Source organism: Crassostrea angulata, chromosome 6 (genome assembly GCF_025612915.1).
Source record: "Crassostrea angulata isolate pt1a10 chromosome 6, ASM2561291v2, whole genome shotgun sequence".
In the NCBI taxonomy this organism is placed as follows: domain Eukaryota; kingdom Metazoa; phylum Mollusca; class Bivalvia; order Ostreida; family Ostreidae; genus Magallana; species Magallana angulata.
In genome coordinates this window covers 41,806,431-41,825,184 of record NC_069116.1, presented here as the reverse complement: position 1 = coordinate 41,825,184, position 18,754 = coordinate 41,806,431, and the positions used below count along the sequence as shown (strand labels likewise).

General features: G+C 35.9%; 2 protein-coding genes across 2 annotated transcripts; both read left to right on the top strand.

The window, feature by feature from the left end:
• Positions 1-91: 91 nt before the first annotated feature.
• On the top strand, positions 92-5,498 carry LOC128187068 (ankyrin-3-like). The gene is made up of 7 exons (XM_052857158.1): positions 92-272; positions 843-1,274; positions 1,421-1,499; positions 1,648-1,779; positions 2,148-2,286; positions 3,547-3,663; positions 4,148-5,498. The coding sequence occupies exons 1-7, from the start codon at positions 99-101 to the stop codon at positions 4,413-4,415; spliced, it is 1,341 nt and encodes a 446-aa protein (XP_052713118.1). The 5' UTR covers positions 92-98; the 3' UTR covers positions 4,416-5,498.
• Positions 5,499-6,770: 1,272 nt separating this feature from the next.
• On the top strand, positions 6,771-18,754 carry LOC128187519 (uncharacterized protein PF3D7_1120000-like). Its single transcript, XM_052857941.1, has 6 exons — positions 6,771-6,800; positions 6,894-6,956; positions 7,334-7,396; positions 7,485-7,547; positions 9,688-9,780; positions 18,296-18,754. The coding sequence occupies exons 1-6, from the start codon at positions 6,771-6,773 to the stop codon at positions 18,356-18,358; spliced, it is 375 nt and encodes a 124-aa protein (XP_052713901.1). The 3' UTR covers positions 18,359-18,754.

Genomic DNA, 18,754 nt, shown 5'->3' with positions numbered 1-18,754 from the left:
ACAGCTAGAAATAGCAGAACTTTGTGTACATTGACTCAAAATATCGACGTTAAGCATACCACTTGTGTGTCTTATTAGAGGATGATTTAACATGTAACATGGACAAAATATACCAAATAATTGAGAAGAACAATATTGTAAAACTTCAAGCCATTTTAGAAGAAGAAAGAGGGACAGACAATGTAAGTGATGGATGGACTCCTTTGACCTATGCCTGTGAGAGAGGAAGAGAAGAGATTGTTGACATATTAATCGAGGACATTAAACAAAATGTAAGGTTTGACAATATGTTTAAAGTTTAATTTATATGGATTGAATTAATTATCTGATTAAAGTTACATGTGTAGTAGGAAAGGAGGAATGAGTATATAAATACAATGAAAACATATGGCTGGACCAGGAATCGAAACCAGGACCCCTGCAACTCTAGCCAGGAGCTCTACCACTGAGCTACCCAGGCAGACATCCACAGTCCATATAGCCCCAACTACTACATTCCTCCCTCCTTAAATAGTCTTCGACCCCGAAAACCCAACACAAGTTCACCTTGTCAGGACTTATATATATTACATGTATATTTATATGCCTGAACAAGGAAGGCCATGGCACCATCTGTAGTAGGAAAGGAGGAATGAGTATATAAATACAATGAAAACATATGGCTGGACCGGAAATCGAACTTGGGACCCCTGCAATTCTAGTCAGGAGCTCTACCACTGAGCTACATAGGCCGATATCCACGGTCCTTATAGCCCCAACTACTATGTATATGTATAAATTTAGGATATCATATAATACCCATCCTGCACATCATTTACCATGTAATTGTTTTCTTTTGACAGGAACAAACTGAGAAAACAAGAAAGATCAAGTTGAAAAATCACATTCACACGTGCACAAGTCTAGATGACCACAATCTGAATGGAGAGACACCCCTGACATGTGCAGCAAGAGCAGGCCATGTCAAGATATGTGAGCTGTTATTGGATGAAGGAGCCTTCATCAATCAGACCACACAATATGTTAACCAGACTCCGCTACATGTTGCCATAGAGCACGGGAACACAGATGTAGTGGAGTATCTCATCGGCCAGGGAGCTGACGTTCAGATTGCAGACAATGTAAACATTTCACCCCTGTACACTGCCATAAAGGGAGGTAACTCATACATAGTGCATTTGCTAATTGATGCAGGGTGTGACGTGAATTTGGGTAGTCAGGACCATGCTCCCATATTCTTGGCTGCAAGACTCGGCTTGTTAGCAATAACACAGGTAAATATCTTAGTTGTCCTGAATGGAACCTATATATAGTGTACATCATAATTATTATGAACCTTTGATACTGTTGTTACATTAGGCTGCATTGATCAGTAATATTGTAGTGATTCCTTGTACTTATATTCTGTATGTACATGTAGATGCTGTGTGAAGCAGGTTGCAACAAAGATTTTGCAAATAAGTATGGTGTAACTCCAATTGCAGAAGCTGTGCAGAAAGGTCGGTTTTGTTTTATTATTTAAATACATTTTGTAAATTAAAACAACTGTTGATTTATTTACCATTTTTATATGAATTGTGAAATTAAATGTACCGGTATGTGTGAGTGTGTCAAATCAGTGATTATATCTTTTCTTATTTTCTTAAGATCATATTGACATTGTGGAATATTTGATTCAGCATGGATGTGATGTGAACAAGACAGATATCAACAATGTCAGTGCCTTACACATTGCTTGTCAGAAAGGAAACTATGATGCTGTCCGACTCCTGTTGAATGGTGATTTTTAAAATTCAATATTGTATTGGTTACCGATAAAAATTAGAACACTCTCCTGGCACTTCTATCTACAGCTAAAATTGATGAAATGGAATCAAGGATAATTAATGAAATATAAAAGATTCTAACTATAATTTTATTGTTATTTTCTACTCTTTGAAAGATAGAAATTGTACATTTCTAAAAATAAGAAAAGTATCTGCATCATACTGATGTTTATTTTAATTGATCTACAATACCTAACAGATGAATTGATGGTTATTCTTTGACTTATATTTAAAATATAAACAATTTAGCATTTAGCAATCATTTGTTTTGTTCCAAAGTTATCATAACAAGCTTTAAGATATCAAATTGTTGTTTTACAGGTCGAGCAAATCCAATACTAAAGAACTCCAGTGGTCAGACAGCCTTCCAGTTAGCTATAGAAAACAACAGATATGAAGTGGTGGAATACCTAATGAATCTGGGGGCTGATATCTTGTCTCAACCTTTTGCTAATAAAAGGTGCATACATATACATGTATAAGATGTTTTAATTCTTTTTCGATCAGTAAAATTTTAGTGGTTAAGAAGGGGGCTTGGTCATTTTGCTCCCTCCACCCCCTTCTTTTTCACTAAAATTTTACTTACCGGTAATATGATCTTACTATTACAAATGTGTATCTAGAGTTAAGTCTGTGACATTTTAAGAACTTGGAATAAGATTTGAATTTAAAATGGAAAATTTTTTTTCTTTATGTTTTGGATTGAAATAAACTTTTAATTTGCATGTATATGGGATAAAATGATTTAAGAATCATTAAATTGTGAATTTTTTGTGTAATCTCATCTTGAATTACAGAATTCATTCAACAATTCCATGTATGGTAATCATAATAATCAAGTTTTGCCAAGATTTGCTTTTCATTATCATCATAGAAAGTATACCAGGTACATATAAAAAAAGAGAGAAAAACTTTTGTAATCCTTTTATAATACATGTGCAATTGACATAATTTAAGTTTTTGAAGTATACACACATGTTCAAATGTGTACAGTTATAGTATTTTATGAGGCTCAGCACATAGTCTGTTAATTAACCATCTTTTTTTAAGTTAAAACTTGGAATTCTTGCTCTGTTATGAAATAATAATATAATCCATGCTTGTTAGGGCAAAAGATTAATACATACATATGTGTACTTATGAATTATTGAAAATGTATTCAGAAACTACCAGTAAGGTTATATTGTTTTGTAGGTAGAGAGGCATGTACATTTATATTATTTTATGTATTCAAGACTTTTCCATCATTTTAATTCTGATGTATACATGATATAGTCAACAAAAGTGTCTGTATGACATGGTAAATGGAACAGCCTAGACTTATTTTAACAACACCATGGACTTTAGATGTGTGCAATTTACTTAGACCTGTCTATTTCTTTGTTAGCAATTCAGTCATTAGTTAATAGAGATGAAAACCATTTGTTTACTTTTTGCTGAATTAGCTTTCATAATCTGTATACCAGTATATTAAATGAGACAAGCATCAATTTCAATTTGTTTCAAAGCATAACTTAGATACATGTAATTACACTATACTGAAAGTCCATGATCTTGTTGAAATAGCTCTATACATGTATGAAATCTAGTATCTTTAAAATATCAAATCCACCATTTTGCTCAAATTTTTTTCATAACTACATGTATTAAATTGATGTCATTTTCAGAATGTCTGTATAAAAAAAATCTGTGAATTAATGCCATAGTCTTTTTTCTTCAGCTTGGGCAGCATAGCTAAAGTGTTTGACCGTGGTCATGTCCAGACAGCTGAGGTCTTACTGAGAGGGTGTCCCAAATTACCCCTCCCCCACTACCCAGGGGTCACCGACATGTTCTGGTAGGTAGTGAGGAATCATATGAATTTGTTGGAGGAAGCACTTTTTGTGGATTTCTTGTGTACCCTTTAGCTGCAAGTTAACATTTCTAACATATTCTTAATTCATTATATGTACAGTGTACATATTTGAGCAAGTCAAAGGAAACCCTTTAAAAATTTACACTCAATGAAAATTAGCTCCCTTGAACATTAATGATTCCACTGTTGTTCATGTAAAATCAGTACATTGATTGTGTTATCATTTTTTTTATGCTTAATGTGATATTGATGTAGAGAAGTCACTTGAAGATTGATTTGTTTTTCTGCAAGAGTTAATAAGTCATGATAATTCCCCATTGCAGTAGTATAATATTGTGTATATCAAAAAAAGAAATTCAAGGATCAAACTTTATTACGAGTCAAATAATGTTCAAAGTATGTTAACAAATACATAAATAATTACTCTGTAAAAAATCATTATTTAATGTTCCTTTATTAATTTCAGCAACAACATGGAGCTGATGAAGATGTTATTTCTGTCTGGCATCCAGACGATTCCCGGTGTTCTTATTGTCCCCCGACTTCATCCCCAGCATGTCAACCAGAAGGAGATCTCTGATTGGCTGGAGAACTTTCACAAAAACCCGCTCTCTCTACAGTCGCTGTGTCGCATTCGAGTACGAAGGTGCCTTGGAAACACACTGTTTCTGAAAGTTCAGTCTCTGCCCATTCCGCCCTATCTTAAAGAATTCATAGCATTAAAGCGCCTGTGATAAATAATACAAGCATGGTATGCAATGTGATCAATGCAAGTATTGTTAGTGGTCAAAGACAGAATTTTTATTTTGTTGGTATGTATACCGTACTTTATTCTTTATTTTTGAAACGAGTCGTTTTACAAGTCTACCGGTAAATACCAGTAGTAAGTAGGATTGGATATAATATCAGCAGAGATATTTTTATTAATAATAGAGTGTAATTATTTGAACATGAACTTTATTGGTATAATGTGTACGTTACTTGTATGTACTGTAACAAGTAACCTGTATGTACTGTAACAACAAAGTTACCTGTATGTACTGTAACAACAAAGTTACCTGTATGTACTGTAACAACAAAGTTACCTGTATGTACTGTAACAGTTAAGTTACCTGTATGTACTGTAACTACAAGGATTCTGTATTCTGTTTTCGCTATCACCACTTTCTAGTCACTATTAGAGAGGAAACACATTTCTTACTGTGTGGAATTTTATTTGCAACATGCAAAGAGTGTGATTAATCATTAAAGGATTTCTTTTCTACATTCCACATTCAGACATTTGTTGTCAGTGTTATTGTGTTAAAATGATAAAAAAGTATATTCTACTGTTTATGTACCGTTTTTTTCTCAAATGCAATAGAATAACTTAATTAATATTTGCCAGTACAAAGTTGTATATATTTCTTTTTATTAAATATTGTTAAAGTGAAATTTTACGTATCAATGATTTGTTTAAGTTCCTTTAAATTGTTATTGTCTCTTTTAAACCACAACATGTAGATCTACATGTACATGTATTTCTGGTAATCTTGTCTTTCTAGTCATACTTGTTTGTTAAAACTTTTTATCTCTTTGTGTGATTAAACATTTGACCCAACCTTATAATTTGTTAGGGCAGAGTAATTTAACATGTTTATGTTTCGACCAATCCAGACCAATACATTGTAATCATGTTTTTACGATATGCTTTGTTTTCCATACATTTTCTGTTGCTTATATTTTGTATTTGATTGCAGTGTCACAAAAGTACATGATAATGAACATTTTAGTCAAGGATTGTTGTGCATAAAAAATAAAGACTAATCCCAAATTAAGCTTGTTTACTTTGGCTACAGATTAAGAGAACCAAACTTCACTCGCTGTTTTAAGATTTTGTAAGCAATGAAGTGTCTATTTTGAAACTTCAGGATTTAAGTTGATTAGAATTAATCAATTGATCACTTACGTGTATGTTATATGTTGTCAACATTGGTCACAATGTACATTTTATGAGATATGATAAAGAACGTGAATACGTTACTGCAGTTTATCAAATAAGAGATTTGTTTTGAAACAACGTAGATGGAATAGATGGCATTAATTAAAAAAAAGCTTTTTCTTTTTCACATAAATTCTCGGACCTAGAGCAACTTTTAATGAAATTCAGAAAAGCCTCTTCTTTTTGCAAAGTTATACACAACCATATCCAAATACCTTTTTTTGGCTTGTCAAGATTTTTTATAAGTCTAGCCCCCTCACCCCACTTTCAATTTGCTTCCAACGCCACTGATGATTTAATATATTGTGTCATACTACTACAGTATACACTATTTTTTAAAAATAAAATCATTATCTATGATTTTCATATAATGTGATAAAGATGGTCTCATAAAAGTGATGCCTATTCTCAGTAATCTCTGGTTACTTTACTTGTATCCTTCTGGAAAAAAAATAAAGTAAAAATTATTATAATTAACTATGATTATTCATAGGTAGTTTATGAAAGTACCTGTCAAGAAATAAGCTGTGGACAAATCGTATCTTGATTTGAGGAAGGGGCTTTTGTTCACAATTTGTTTGGTTGAGAGTTTGTCGTTTTGAAATCTATATTGGATCGAGTCACATTCTGGGTAAAAAAAAAACAGAAACAGAAAAAAAAACCCACACAATTCAAACCATCAATACGGTTAGATTCACAAAGGATTTTAACTCACATGATCACTTTTTGTCCGTCGCCCGTCTGTCTAACTTTAAACTTTTTACATTTTCGAATTTTTCTCCAGAACCACTGGGCCGTTTTCAACCAAACTTGGCATCCTTAGGTGAATGGGATTTAGTTTGTTAAAATAAAGGACCACATCCTCTGGCCAGAAATGCTTGATCATTTATTGTGTCTTTTATGTCTGGTGCTTTCTTCTGAAAATGTGCATAAAAATCTGATCAGCACCAGTTAAAAAATGTTAAGCAAAATGTTTTTAACTAAGTCAATTCTTTAAAATCATATTTGAGCGACTTCTTTTCATATTGGAGAATGATAATTGCGACATAAATCCGCATGAAATGATGTATATAGAGACGATTTAAAGAAAAAAGAAAAAGTCCGTCAAATGAAAGAGGCGTTTCAGCAGGAGTTGATGGTCAGTATTTCATATTCTGAGGAATTTAATTCGAGATCTATATGTTTAATCTATTAACTTTCATTTAACGTTAAGGTTACTGTTTTTTGATAGAGACGATTTAAAGAAAAAGAAGAGATACGCAAAATGAAAGAAGCGTATCAGCAGGAGATGATCGTGAGTATTTCATATGTTTAGGAATAAAACTCAAGATATCATTAATTAATTACCCTCCGTTTGACGTTTACGTTTTTATCTTTTAATAAAGACGACTCAAAGAAAAGGAAAAGATTAAAGAGGCGTGTCAGCAGTAGTCGACAGTAAGTATTTCATATTTTGCGGAATAAAATTCGATATCTCATTAATCGACAACCTATCGTTATCTTTTATTTTTCTTTCTTTTAATAGAGACGAATCAAAGAAAAAGAAGAGATATGCAAAATAAAAGAAGCGTGCCAGCGAGAGTTAATTGTCAGTATTTCATATTTTTTTGGAATAATATTCGAGATATCATAAATAAATTACCCTCCGTTTGACGTTTGCTTTTATTATAGAGACAATTCAAAGAAAGGGAAAAGATGCGCCAAATTAAAGAAGCGTATCAGCAGGAGTTGATGGTCAGTATTTGATATTTCGAGGAATACAATTCGAGATATGATTAATCGATTATCTATCCTTATAGTTTATGTTTCTTCCTTTTAATAGAGGCGATTAAAAGAAAACGAGGAGTTGCACCGAATGAAAGAAGCGTTTCTGCGAGAGCTAATGGTCAGTATTTGACACTTTAGAAATATGAATATATAAAATGAAGGAAGTTTTTATTTGCCCCCCCCCCCCCCCCCCCCCCCGTTCACACGCACAAGTAACCATATTAACCATATTATAATAATTGTGTTTTAAACTTTCAAATATTAGAGAAAAATAGAGGAAGTGAGAAACTTCGATATTTTAAAAAAAGACACATATTACCAAGAGTACTAGTACAGTGTATAATCAAATTTCTAGAATAGAAGCTCATTATCTCATTCAGTGTATTAAAAAGATCAGCTCTTTACTCTAGTTTGATTTGAACCTATAGCATTGAACCTTTGCGGTAACTAGATTATACTGTTCTTTTGTACGACAAATTGACATAATATGGTAAAATATGTTGTTATACTTTCATGTTAAGGTAGTCCTATACTCGGCACTAAATGGGCTCAATCATTAAAAGCTTAGCTTTAAATGATAAATATACATTCTAGCAATACATATACAAAAGAAAATATGTATGTTTACATGCTAGTTTGTTTGTTATCACCTCTCAGACGGGTGAACCCCCTTGCGAAAATTATTGACAATTATGAAATTTGCCAGACGTCCGTTTTTCCTAAAAATAATTATTAATTTTGGGAAAAATAGAACTGAACATACAAAATAGAGTATAAATATTTATTTAAGCCATATCTCATCAATAATTTTGCGCAAATTTTTGTAAGTAAGTACGCTTTATGGACCTGATGTATCAAAATAGAATACAAAAAATCAATGCTAGTATCGCGTTTCGTTATTTATTTACTATTTGATGGACTCAAACTTAAATTCATGGTGTTTATTCTATAGATTGGCATCTTAGAAAAAAGATTTGGTAAAATAAATTATATGTTGACGGATTACTTTTCACGCTATAAGCTCTAAACCAAGTAGACCCTGACGAAAAAATCCGTAAAAATCACATTTTGCTACAGTTTTCTGCCTAGATCTGTCATATCTGTTAGATATCATTTAAACATTAATTAATTGACGATTAATTAAATTCGAAATAGCTTCTGTCTGTAAATCTAAACCGGTTTTAGTAAAAGAAAAAGAAAAATTAGGGGGGGGGGATCAAAACAAAGAAGATATAAGCATACCTGAGATCCTGGTTAATCAGAAACTTCGTTTTTCATTTTACTTTAACAGAATCGAGTTTCTCAACATTAATCATTTCTATCTCTCATAGAATACATATATTACCGTTTTAATTGCTTATTATTGCCATTGTTTACAACAGCGATGTAGAGCAAAATCAATACCGGGTATCTAAAACGCTTTGTATAAGTCGAACCAATATTGTAAAATCCGTATTATGACGTAGTGCGATACTCGGACTACTTTAAATACTGAAATCTGATTTGTTTAGACGCAGTTGATAATCCGTTCTATTACCCTCAGCGTTAGCAACATACTTAACAACGGGTAACACAACGAATTGTTACATGCGCCAAAATTGCGCGTGTACGATTAGCCGTAAAATTCACGTCATTTCTATATAGAAGCAGCAAAAAATTCTCTTAAATTTTAGACATTTAGTATAATAAAATAAATAGTGCCTGTTTGGGAGGGTAATAGTTGAAATTGACACCCCTGGAAAACGCTTCGCGTCGGTTGACAATGGTTTCCTCGGGGTGTCAATTTCAACTGTTACCCTCCCAAACAGGCACTATTTATATAAGGAATAAGGAATCATTCTTTGAGTATTATGAGGTGATAATTTTGGTCGGGGCGTGATCAAATCCAATAAAGCCCGAAGGGCTTTATGATAGATTTGATCACGCCCCGACCAAAATTATCACCTCATAATATTCAAAGAATGATTCCTTATTACTTATATTTATATAATTTTAAGCCATCGTACAATTTTAAAATCTTTAACTATAAATAAGCAAACCCCGCCGGCGCCTCAATTTGGCGTCATTTGTATTATGGGTTATATAGTACAAAATCGATACGTCGTTTTATCACAGACAAAGACACTGGATGATGTAAATATATAATGTTATGGCAACTGCTTTTTTAACGCTATTTTAGATGGATTAGTGCCTTTTAAATAATAGAATGTTTTAATATTTTCAATTTTATAATCATAATTGAGTTTTGTTGTTTATAGACGTACCACAGGAAGAAACAAGAAGACAAGGAATGCTTTGTTCCGAGAAAGCTATTTCTCTTTAATATTGACACATTCATCTGTCCTCAAATGGTACGTTTTTAAATGCTTACATGTATACTAATAACTTCATTGAACAAAATAAATTAAAATCTATTCGTTTTTTTCCATTAAAATGACAAACGTGGTTTAGAAGATTATCAAAGGCTATTAATTGCTGTTGATGTATCAATGGAAATAGTTATAAAAGATTATGAAAGCTTAAACCGTGTGCTTCGTTTAATAACCTATAACCATTATAGTACTTATCCCTATTTATGACTCTTCTTAGCCCGATCGTGTGCAACAAAATGAAAATAAGGAAGACACTGTAACATTATGGTGCCCTGATTCCGTTTATTTTAATTCTGTGTGAATGCTTTCGATGTCTTAAATGTTTTGCCTGTGTATCGGTATGATTCCGGTGACGAGTATGACGTAGCATTTGACCTGTGTATTATGCATTTGTTATTTAGGGCCTAAATATTTTCATATAAATAAATAATCTTTATTATTGGTACCTTTGTCCGTCGGGAGTCATCTCCAACTTGAAGTAGTTTGTTACGACAGGCAGTGGACTTCCTGTCGTTCTTTGTTTTTCACACACATGCCTTGGTTGTTTACGTTGCCGCCATTTTTCTTATTCATCTTTCTTGGAATTACCCATAGTTCCGTATTCTATTTTTGTAACGAAGTACCTTTTGGCGGATAAATTTAATTTACTTGTTTATATCGATTATAAAATACTTAAGTTATTAGGGTCTTCCGTTTCCAACGGAAGACCCTCTTGTTATTCTATTGTTTCTTTCTATTATTATTATTATTCTTTTTATTTTTTTTTCTGACTTCTTTTCGGCTTTATAACTCAAAAAAATTACAACCGATTTTGATGAAATTTTCAGAGGTTGTCTGCAACTTTAATACCTCAAAGTTTGTGAAGTTTCTTAGAAAACGTCACTTCCGTTTTTACGTAACGTCATTTTTAAAATTTTCAAAAAGTCATTTTGTCCGCGGCGTTTCTCAAAAATGCTTTAAGATAGAGGCTTGAAATTTTCAATGATTATGATTTAATCGATTTACCTCTGTTATAAGGCTCGAAATGAAAATCTGTCACTTCCGGTCGAAACCGGAAGAGAATCAAATTTTTCGAAAAAATGAATTTTCAGATCAAAACAAAAATGAGTATGCGTTTTGTAGAGCTTATTGAGCTGAATCTAACACCGAAATCCGTTTTAAAATCGGACGATGCATTACAGAGATATACGAGTTCAAAAAATGATTTTTCCGGAAATTTTGATTCCGCGTTTTTAGTTAAGAAATTAGTATCAAGTTCTTGGATAAATTAACTTGTACCTAAAAATTAATTGTTAAGTCGTATTGTAACACATTCGGATTTTTTTTGTTTAGTCGTTCTTGAAATCGGAAAGGTTTTTGTTAAGTCGTACTTAAAATCATTCGGATCTATTAAGTCGTACCAGGAATAATTCGATTTTTTCATCTTTTTATTTTAGTTACTCTTGTTATTGGTTTAAGAGCTCTGCTTCTTACAGGAACTTCCAGCTTTACTTCCGACATTAACGGAAGACCCACTCGTTGCTTTGCAACGAGCTTTGCTCTAGTTGTTTTTGTGTTTATTAATTAACTTTAAATTGTTTTACTTATTTACTGTACTGTAATATTTTCACGTTAATTGAAACGAGACCGAGATTCTTTTACGGGATGGGGATTAACTATGATTGGATAATCTTTTTAAAGGGATGGGATTAACTTATCTTATTGGTTGTAATTTGTCGTCTGCTTTTAGCACTCTATAAATACACGGTGACTGAGAAACGGGTGCTCTCTCCTTTTTGTTGTGTGTCGGGAAAGTACACATATATTTTTGCAGCATATTATAAGGTGCGTACTGTTTCAGTATCTAAGTGACTGAAGTACATTTATAGTGATAGGGTTTAATTAATTATTATTACTAGTTATAGCGCTAGTTTAATTCATATTTACTAGTTCAGTACTAGTTATTTCGATTTATAGAGTTAGGGAATATTTTCGCTGTATACTAGTAGTTGTAACTAGTAGCGGAGATATTTATTCGTATTTTATCGAGAACCTTTAAGTTTTATTTTGATCGGGGGATTTTACGTATAGGATATAACTTCGTGTCGGTAATTGTACCGATTTTGCCATCGTCCCAAGGGTTGAGACTTGTCTGATTTTCTTTTAAAACGGCGTTGTTATTTGTGTCATGTTATTTATGCATTATGGTTGAATAAATTATAAACTTTACGTCGTTTTGTTCTCAACACAAGGCAAGCGTTCCGAGCGTTACAATTTTGGCATCCACGGCGGGATCCGTTTAAAGTTTACGGGTCCTGTGATCGAATCATAACAACGCTCTGTCTTGGTGTTTGAGAAACAATAATTTATTAATTCGTTAAAACAAAGAAATCTAAAATCATCAAAATGGCTGGTCGGAATTCTGCAACAGATATAGACACTGTATGTAAAACAATCGATCAAGAGAGCCAAGGATACAATTTGGAAACATAATTCATCGTCAGAAAGTCAGCACCTACGTGTATACCAGATAAGTCAAATGCAAGTAATGTAATTGTGAGTAAATCTGCCCATACTACGGGCGATGGGTCAATTTCATGTACAAATGCCGTCTCAAGTACAGTCTCAGTGGCTGTGAGCACAGTTAATCAGCCAGATACCGAAGCCTGCACAATAATGTCAGAGCGTGATCACATAAGCGTACGTAGACCAGCTCATCACACAACAGTTTTACTTGTGAGCTCAGATACTGTTCCACTTACAGTGAGTTCATGTACAGGTCGTCCTGAGATAGTGTTTACAGACATGAGAGTCATGCAGACTGGATCATACCCAGCAATAAACTCTTCTCCATATATGACACCTGCACTTCCTTCCGTGATGCAGACAACTGGTCCTATGCTTAGGTTACCTACCAATACGTACACTTCAGGTCTAACTCAGAGTTCAGCTTTTGTGCCTGCATCCTCAAACCAACCCCTGTGGTCTGACCAAAGCTTCACCCCCATAAGTTATAATTCTGCTTCTCACCTGAGTACAGTTACCAGCAGTGCTGTTACGACAACGTGGTTGCATATCAGATGTCAAAATAACCATTTACCTGTGGGCTCATTTACAGGTTCAGTGCCTGTGAGCTCATGTGCAGGTTATGCGGGTAATTTAGCTTGTGCTTCAATGACAGAGTTTGCACAACGTCCCGACCATGTTGGTTTTCCTACAACCCCTCTTGCAGGTTCTGAACCTGTAATGGCAAGCCAGGACTATACGAGACAAATACCAGTACCGATTATAACTACTTCCGGATCCGTTGGAGTGACATATCAAAATGCATTGAATGCACTCACAGATATAGTACGGCAATTACAAACCACTGTGGAGCGACTGGGAGAAAACGACAAGAGTTCAAAGAGTCAAGCAAGCTCTGACAGCGCCCCCTTACCCCTGAACGTTAGTAGCGACAGCGACACGTCGAAACCTGAGCTCCTACGGAGGCGTCCTAGCAATCGCACCCAAGTTAAAATACCTCCTTACACTGGAAAAGAGGACTGGACTGTCTGGTTCTGCAGATTCGAAGAAGTAGGAGATAGATACAAATGGTCCACTGATGAGAAGCTCGATCAACTGCTCCCTCGGTTACATGATGATGCAGCAGACTTTGTATTTGGTCAGCTTTCCAAGGATACAAGAAACAGCTACAAGAAACTAACCAAAGAACTGACCAATCGATTTCGTGCTGTTGAAACACGACGAACCTACCTTGCTAAATTCAACAAACGAGTTCAAAAGCCTGGTGAGCGGGTGGAGGATTTTGCTGCAGACTTAAAAAGGCTGTATACAAAGGCACACCCAGATAGAGACTCCAAGACTCGAGATGAGGATCTTCTCAGAAATTTTTTAATGGTTTAGCAGATAGAGATGCTCAGTTTCATGTTGAGTACGTCAAGGATCCTCGTGACATTCACGAAGCTGTGTTACAAGTTACAAATTATGAGGAGGCTGGTCGACACCCATCCCCAAAGAGATGTGCTAGAGAGACAAAATCTAGAGCTGATTCTGATACAGATTCGGAAGACCAAAACGCAAATCAGAAATCAAAAGCAAAGCCTAAAGTTAGAAATACCACTTTTCACAAGGGAGATAACTTTCACAGATCCAAAGACACTATACAGGCCTTACAGCGACAAATGGGGGAGATTCAGAAATGTCTAGATGCCCTAGCCAAAAACAAGGACTATAACAGTCAGCAGACCGTGCCAAGTGTTATAAGTAGCTCTACTCCTTCAACTGGTGTAACCCACAATCAAACCACAGTACCAAATGGTCCTATGCAGCGAAATTGTTACTACTGTTAAGGTGGAGACCACTTTATAAGGGAGTGTCCCCTTAGGATCCAGGAGCTGCAGAAATCCACTACTAAGCCTTTAAACCGGAATTAGCCGTCTCTGAGGGTCAAGAGCCGGTTATCCAGAAAACTGACCGACAGACGAACAGTTTAGACCCAACAACAAATCATCAAGAATGTTCTTATTTTGTTTCAAATCGTTTACTACATGCTGATGAAGTATATATTGAGGGAAAAATAAATGGGCTGGCTGTTCACATAACAGCTGATACTGGTGCATCTCACAGTATCCTGTCTTATAATGTATATAAAAACCTGGCTGAGACTAACAGGCCTAAACTTAAAGGAAAGTCAAGTTTGCAGGGAGCTGGTGGATCCTCAATTCATGTCCATAGGAAAGGAATGTTTGGTCTACAGCTTGGTACTTTGTCTTTGGAGAAAGAATTTGTAGTAGCTGGCATCCAGGATGAAATGTTACTTGGTGTTGACATTTTACAGAACCTAGGCGAAGAAAAAGCTGATATATTACTCAGTAAAGGAGTAATACGCTTTCAAGGTCATGAAATTCCGTGCATACAGGATATATTTCTATCATATATATATATATATATATATATATATATATATATATATATATATATATATATATATATATATATATATGTGAAGACCTACTGTTTGAGCCTAGTGAAGATTTAATGGAAAGAACATCGTTATTGATGGCACCGTCTATAGTGAATGTCAGAGGGAAGATGACTGTTCCCCTTCGCATCCTCAATCCATTCGACGAGACTAAGGTACTTCATCCAGATACAGTTGTGGGTACTGTGGATGAGTTCTTTGGTGTGTTGCGTCGGGCTGAGCAGGTCGACAATCTGACGGAGACACGGAGGTGTTCCAGTGAGTTACCTGGTGATAGAGATTCCAGGTCAGATGTTGTTCCAAACCATTTGATGTCGCTTTATGAGGCTTCCTCACAGTTACTGACTGAGACTGAAAAGAAAACCTTCACAAGATTTTTAAGACAATATCAAGAAACTTTCTCTAAGGACGAATGGGATTTGGGTCAAACAGATTTAATGGAGTATGAAATAGACACTGGGGATAGTAAGCCAATAAAACAGCCACCACGCAAGATTCCGATAGCCTTAGCAGATGAAGAAAGAGATGCTATACTCAACCTTAGAGAGAGGGGCATTATTCAGTATTCTACCTCTCCGTGGGCTTCACCTCTGGTTCTGGCCAGGAAAAAGAATGGAAAGATAAGAGGATGTGTGGATTACCGCAGAGTTAACAACTTGACAGTCAAAGACGCTTTTCCACTTCCTAGAATTCAAGATTGCTTAGACTCTGTGGCTGGAGCTACCATGTTTTCAACATTAGACCTAACGGCTGGATATCACTAAGTCCGCGTTAAGGCTGAAGACATACCAAAGACTATATTTGTGACTAAATATGGTCATTTTGAATACAAAACAATGCCTTTTGGACTTACCAATGCCCCCGGTACATTCCAGAGAGTCATGGAAATGGCACTTAATGGCCTTTAGTGGGACATCTGTCTAATATATTTGGACGACATCGTTATTTTTAGTAGAACTTTTGAGGAACATATATATCCCGGCTTAGTCAAGTAGTTCAAAGAATTAAAGAAGCAGGATTAAAACTGAAACCCGAAAAATGTAATCTGTTTCAAGATGAAGTTGTCTTTCTCGGCCATAGAGTCACCAAAGAAGGAGTCTTACCTGACAAACAAAATGTAGAGAAAATCTTGAATTGGGCCAGGCCAAATAACGTTACTGAAGTACGACAATTCCTTGGGACTGCCTCTTATTATAGGAGAGAGGATTTTCAGCCATAGCTAAACCACTAACTGAATTGACACAGAAAAACCATTCTTTTCATTGGACAGATCAATGCGATAAAGCATTTTTTCAGTTAAAGAAAATTCTCACCAGACCGCATATAATGGGATATCCTGACTCTAAGCAAGGCCATTTCGTTCTGGACACAGATGCATGTGATGTGGGTATTGGTGCAGTACTGAGCCAAATTCAAGACGGAAGAGAGAAAGTATTAGCTTATGGAAACAGGACCCTGAATCGGGCTGAAAGGAACTACTGTGTGACTGACAAAGAGCTTCTTGCTGTTCGCTATTTTGATGAATATTTCAAACAGTATTTATTAGGAGCTTCTTGCTATTTGCTATTTTGTTGAATATTTCAAACAGTATTTATTAGGACAGAGGTTTGTCCTAAGGACAGACCACCAAGCATTAGTCTGGCTATACAAACTAAAGGAACCTAAAGGAAGAGTAGCTCGTTGGATTGAAATTCTTTCTGCCTATACTTTTGAGATAGAGTACAGACCTGGAACTCGTCATGGTAACGCTGATGGTCTATCGAGATGTCCCAACCCAACCGACTGCAAATGTCCTGAGAATGATAGTTTAGAAAGCCTTAAGTGTGGGCCCTGTATTAAATGCAGAAAGAGGGCAGAGATTCTGGAAATTCCAGAAGATCAGAACCAGAGAGGTGTTAATCGAGTTTCAACAAGAAAGCGCGACCACTCTACAAACCTACCTGAGGGTACGGCATGGATGTCAAGATATAACTCATCCAGTTTACTTTCTCTCCAGATTGAAGATGTTCATATTGGTCTAGTACTTCGGTGGAAACTTACCGGCAGTAAACCTACAACAGAGGAACTAGTGAAATATTCTCCAACAACAAGACATTATGTGTGTTTATGGGAACAACTCTGTTTCAATGATGGGGTTTTGTATAAAGAATGCACAACCGCACTGGGTCATACAATGACCCAGTTTATAGTTCCGGAAAAGTTGAAACCAGAAATTCTATAATTATGTCATTGTTCCTTATTATCTGGACATTTGGGGACCAAAAGGACCAAGCATACGATTACACAGCAATTTTATTGGTATGAAATGAGAGATTCGATTAAAACTTTCATTCAATCCTGTGATATATGTGCGACCAGTAAGAAGACAAATAAAACTCCAAGAGCCAAGTTGGGAAGTTGTCCTGTTGGTGTACCCTGGGAGCGAGTCGGTGTTGATTTCCTTGGACCCTTACCTATAACCAAGCAAGGAAACCGCTATATTATGGTCTGCATAGATTACTTCTCCAAGTGGGTTGAAGCATTTCCAGTACCTGATCAGACTGTTCGTACTACCGCTAAAGTTTTACTTGAGGTAGTTGCCCATTTTGGTTGCCCCTTGACTTTACACTCAGGTCAAGGCAGAAACTTTGAGTCAAATATAATATCTGAGATGTGTAGCTTCTTACAAATAAAGAAAACTAGAACGACGGCAAGGAATCCGAAATGCAATGGTCTAGTGGAAAGATTTAATCGAACCCTCATCCAGATGATCCGTTTATAGTTAACGATGACGAGGGGATGTTTACCTTAGCTGTGTTACTGCTGCGTATCGTTCTACCCCTCAAGAGTCTACTGGATTGACACCAAATTTGCTCATTTTCGGTCGAGAGGTCCGTATTCCTTCTGAGATTATCTTCAGACCTGAAACATCCACAAGAGAATTAACTTCATCCTATGGTACCTACGTAGAGGAAATACGAAGTCAACTTAATAAAGCACATGAGATTTGTCGCAAATATCTGGGACGAGCAGCCGAGCGCCAGAAGAATTTATATGACTCAAAAGTTTTCACACATAGCTACTCTGTGGGCGATCTGGTGTGGATATTAAATGAAAACATATATGCTGGTGAATGTACCAAATTACAACCTGTTTATGTGGGCCCATGTGTGGTGGTTAAGGTTCACAGTGAACTAGTATTCGAAATACAGATGGATGCCCGTGGGTTTCGAAAAGTAGTGAATCACAATAAACTACTACCATACCGAGGCGATAAATCCCCTAAGTGGGCCCAGAAGCTGGCATCGACCTTAAAGATTTAATATGCACAATATGTATTCTTTGTGTTTATACAAAGTTGTGATGATAGACTACCTAATAAAACATTTTTATTCACATGTCTTGTGAACAAGTCTCAACCAGTATCACTGTTAGAAAAGGGGGGGGGCTGGTTATATTCCATGTATAGAATTTTACCAATATTGTGTTGGTCTTAAATTTACCAATAATGTGTTGGTTTCATATTTAATTGTTGACTTGATTCACTTACAGATCTCTCTATCTTTGGTCATAATGGATGTCTCCGCTGGGAAACGTGGTAGAGTGTGGTCCTGAAAGCCCTGGGGGTACAGATGAGAGAAGCTATCTGTGACCAACCATGTATACCAGCGACATTTATCTCTTGAGGATTACCCTTTCTCCTGTCGGCTGTGCCAATTCACCGCTTTTCAGAGGACCAAGTTTGTATAACATGGGAAATGGTATTTGGAGAATAAGATGCGGGTGGCAGACGGCCCAGAGCCTCCTGTGAGCTCATACCTTCAGATGAGAGACAACACCGCCATGCTGGAGGAGATGACGGTGGTGCTGTTTGTGGAGGAATCGTAGAGGCACTGGGAGTCCCGCAGGCGACCATCCAGTCTTCCTCCCCCTGATGGTCCTCCAGTTTCCCTGGCCGCCGCCGCCGTACCACTTAGTGTGACCTCGTTGCCGCCTGTGCCCGTTTTCCTC

Bases quoted from the DNA above. Each gene is read 5' to 3' on its own strand.
- LOC128187068 (XM_052857158.1), top strand. From the start codon at position 99: ATGGACAAAATATACCAAATAATTGAGAAGAACAATATTGTAAAACTT. The intron at 2,287-3,546 runs GTGCATACATAT...TTTTTTCTTCAG, and splicing joins CAACCTTTTGCTAATAAAAG to CTTGGGCAGCATAGCTAAAG. The intron at 3,664-4,147 runs GTAGGTAGTGAG...TATTAATTTCAG, and splicing joins GGGGTCACCGACATGTTCTG to CAACAACATGGAGCTGATGA.
- LOC128187519 (XM_052857941.1), top strand. From the start codon at position 6,771: ATGAAAGAGGCGTTTCAGCAGGAGTTGATG. The intron at 7,397-7,484 runs GTCAGTATTTGA...TCCTTTTAATAG, and splicing joins CGTATCAGCAGGAGTTGATG to AGGCGATTAAAAGAAAACGA. The intron at 9,781-18,295 runs GTACGTTTTTAA...ATTCACTTACAG, and splicing joins CATTCATCTGTCCTCAAATG to ATCTCTCTATCTTTGGTCAT.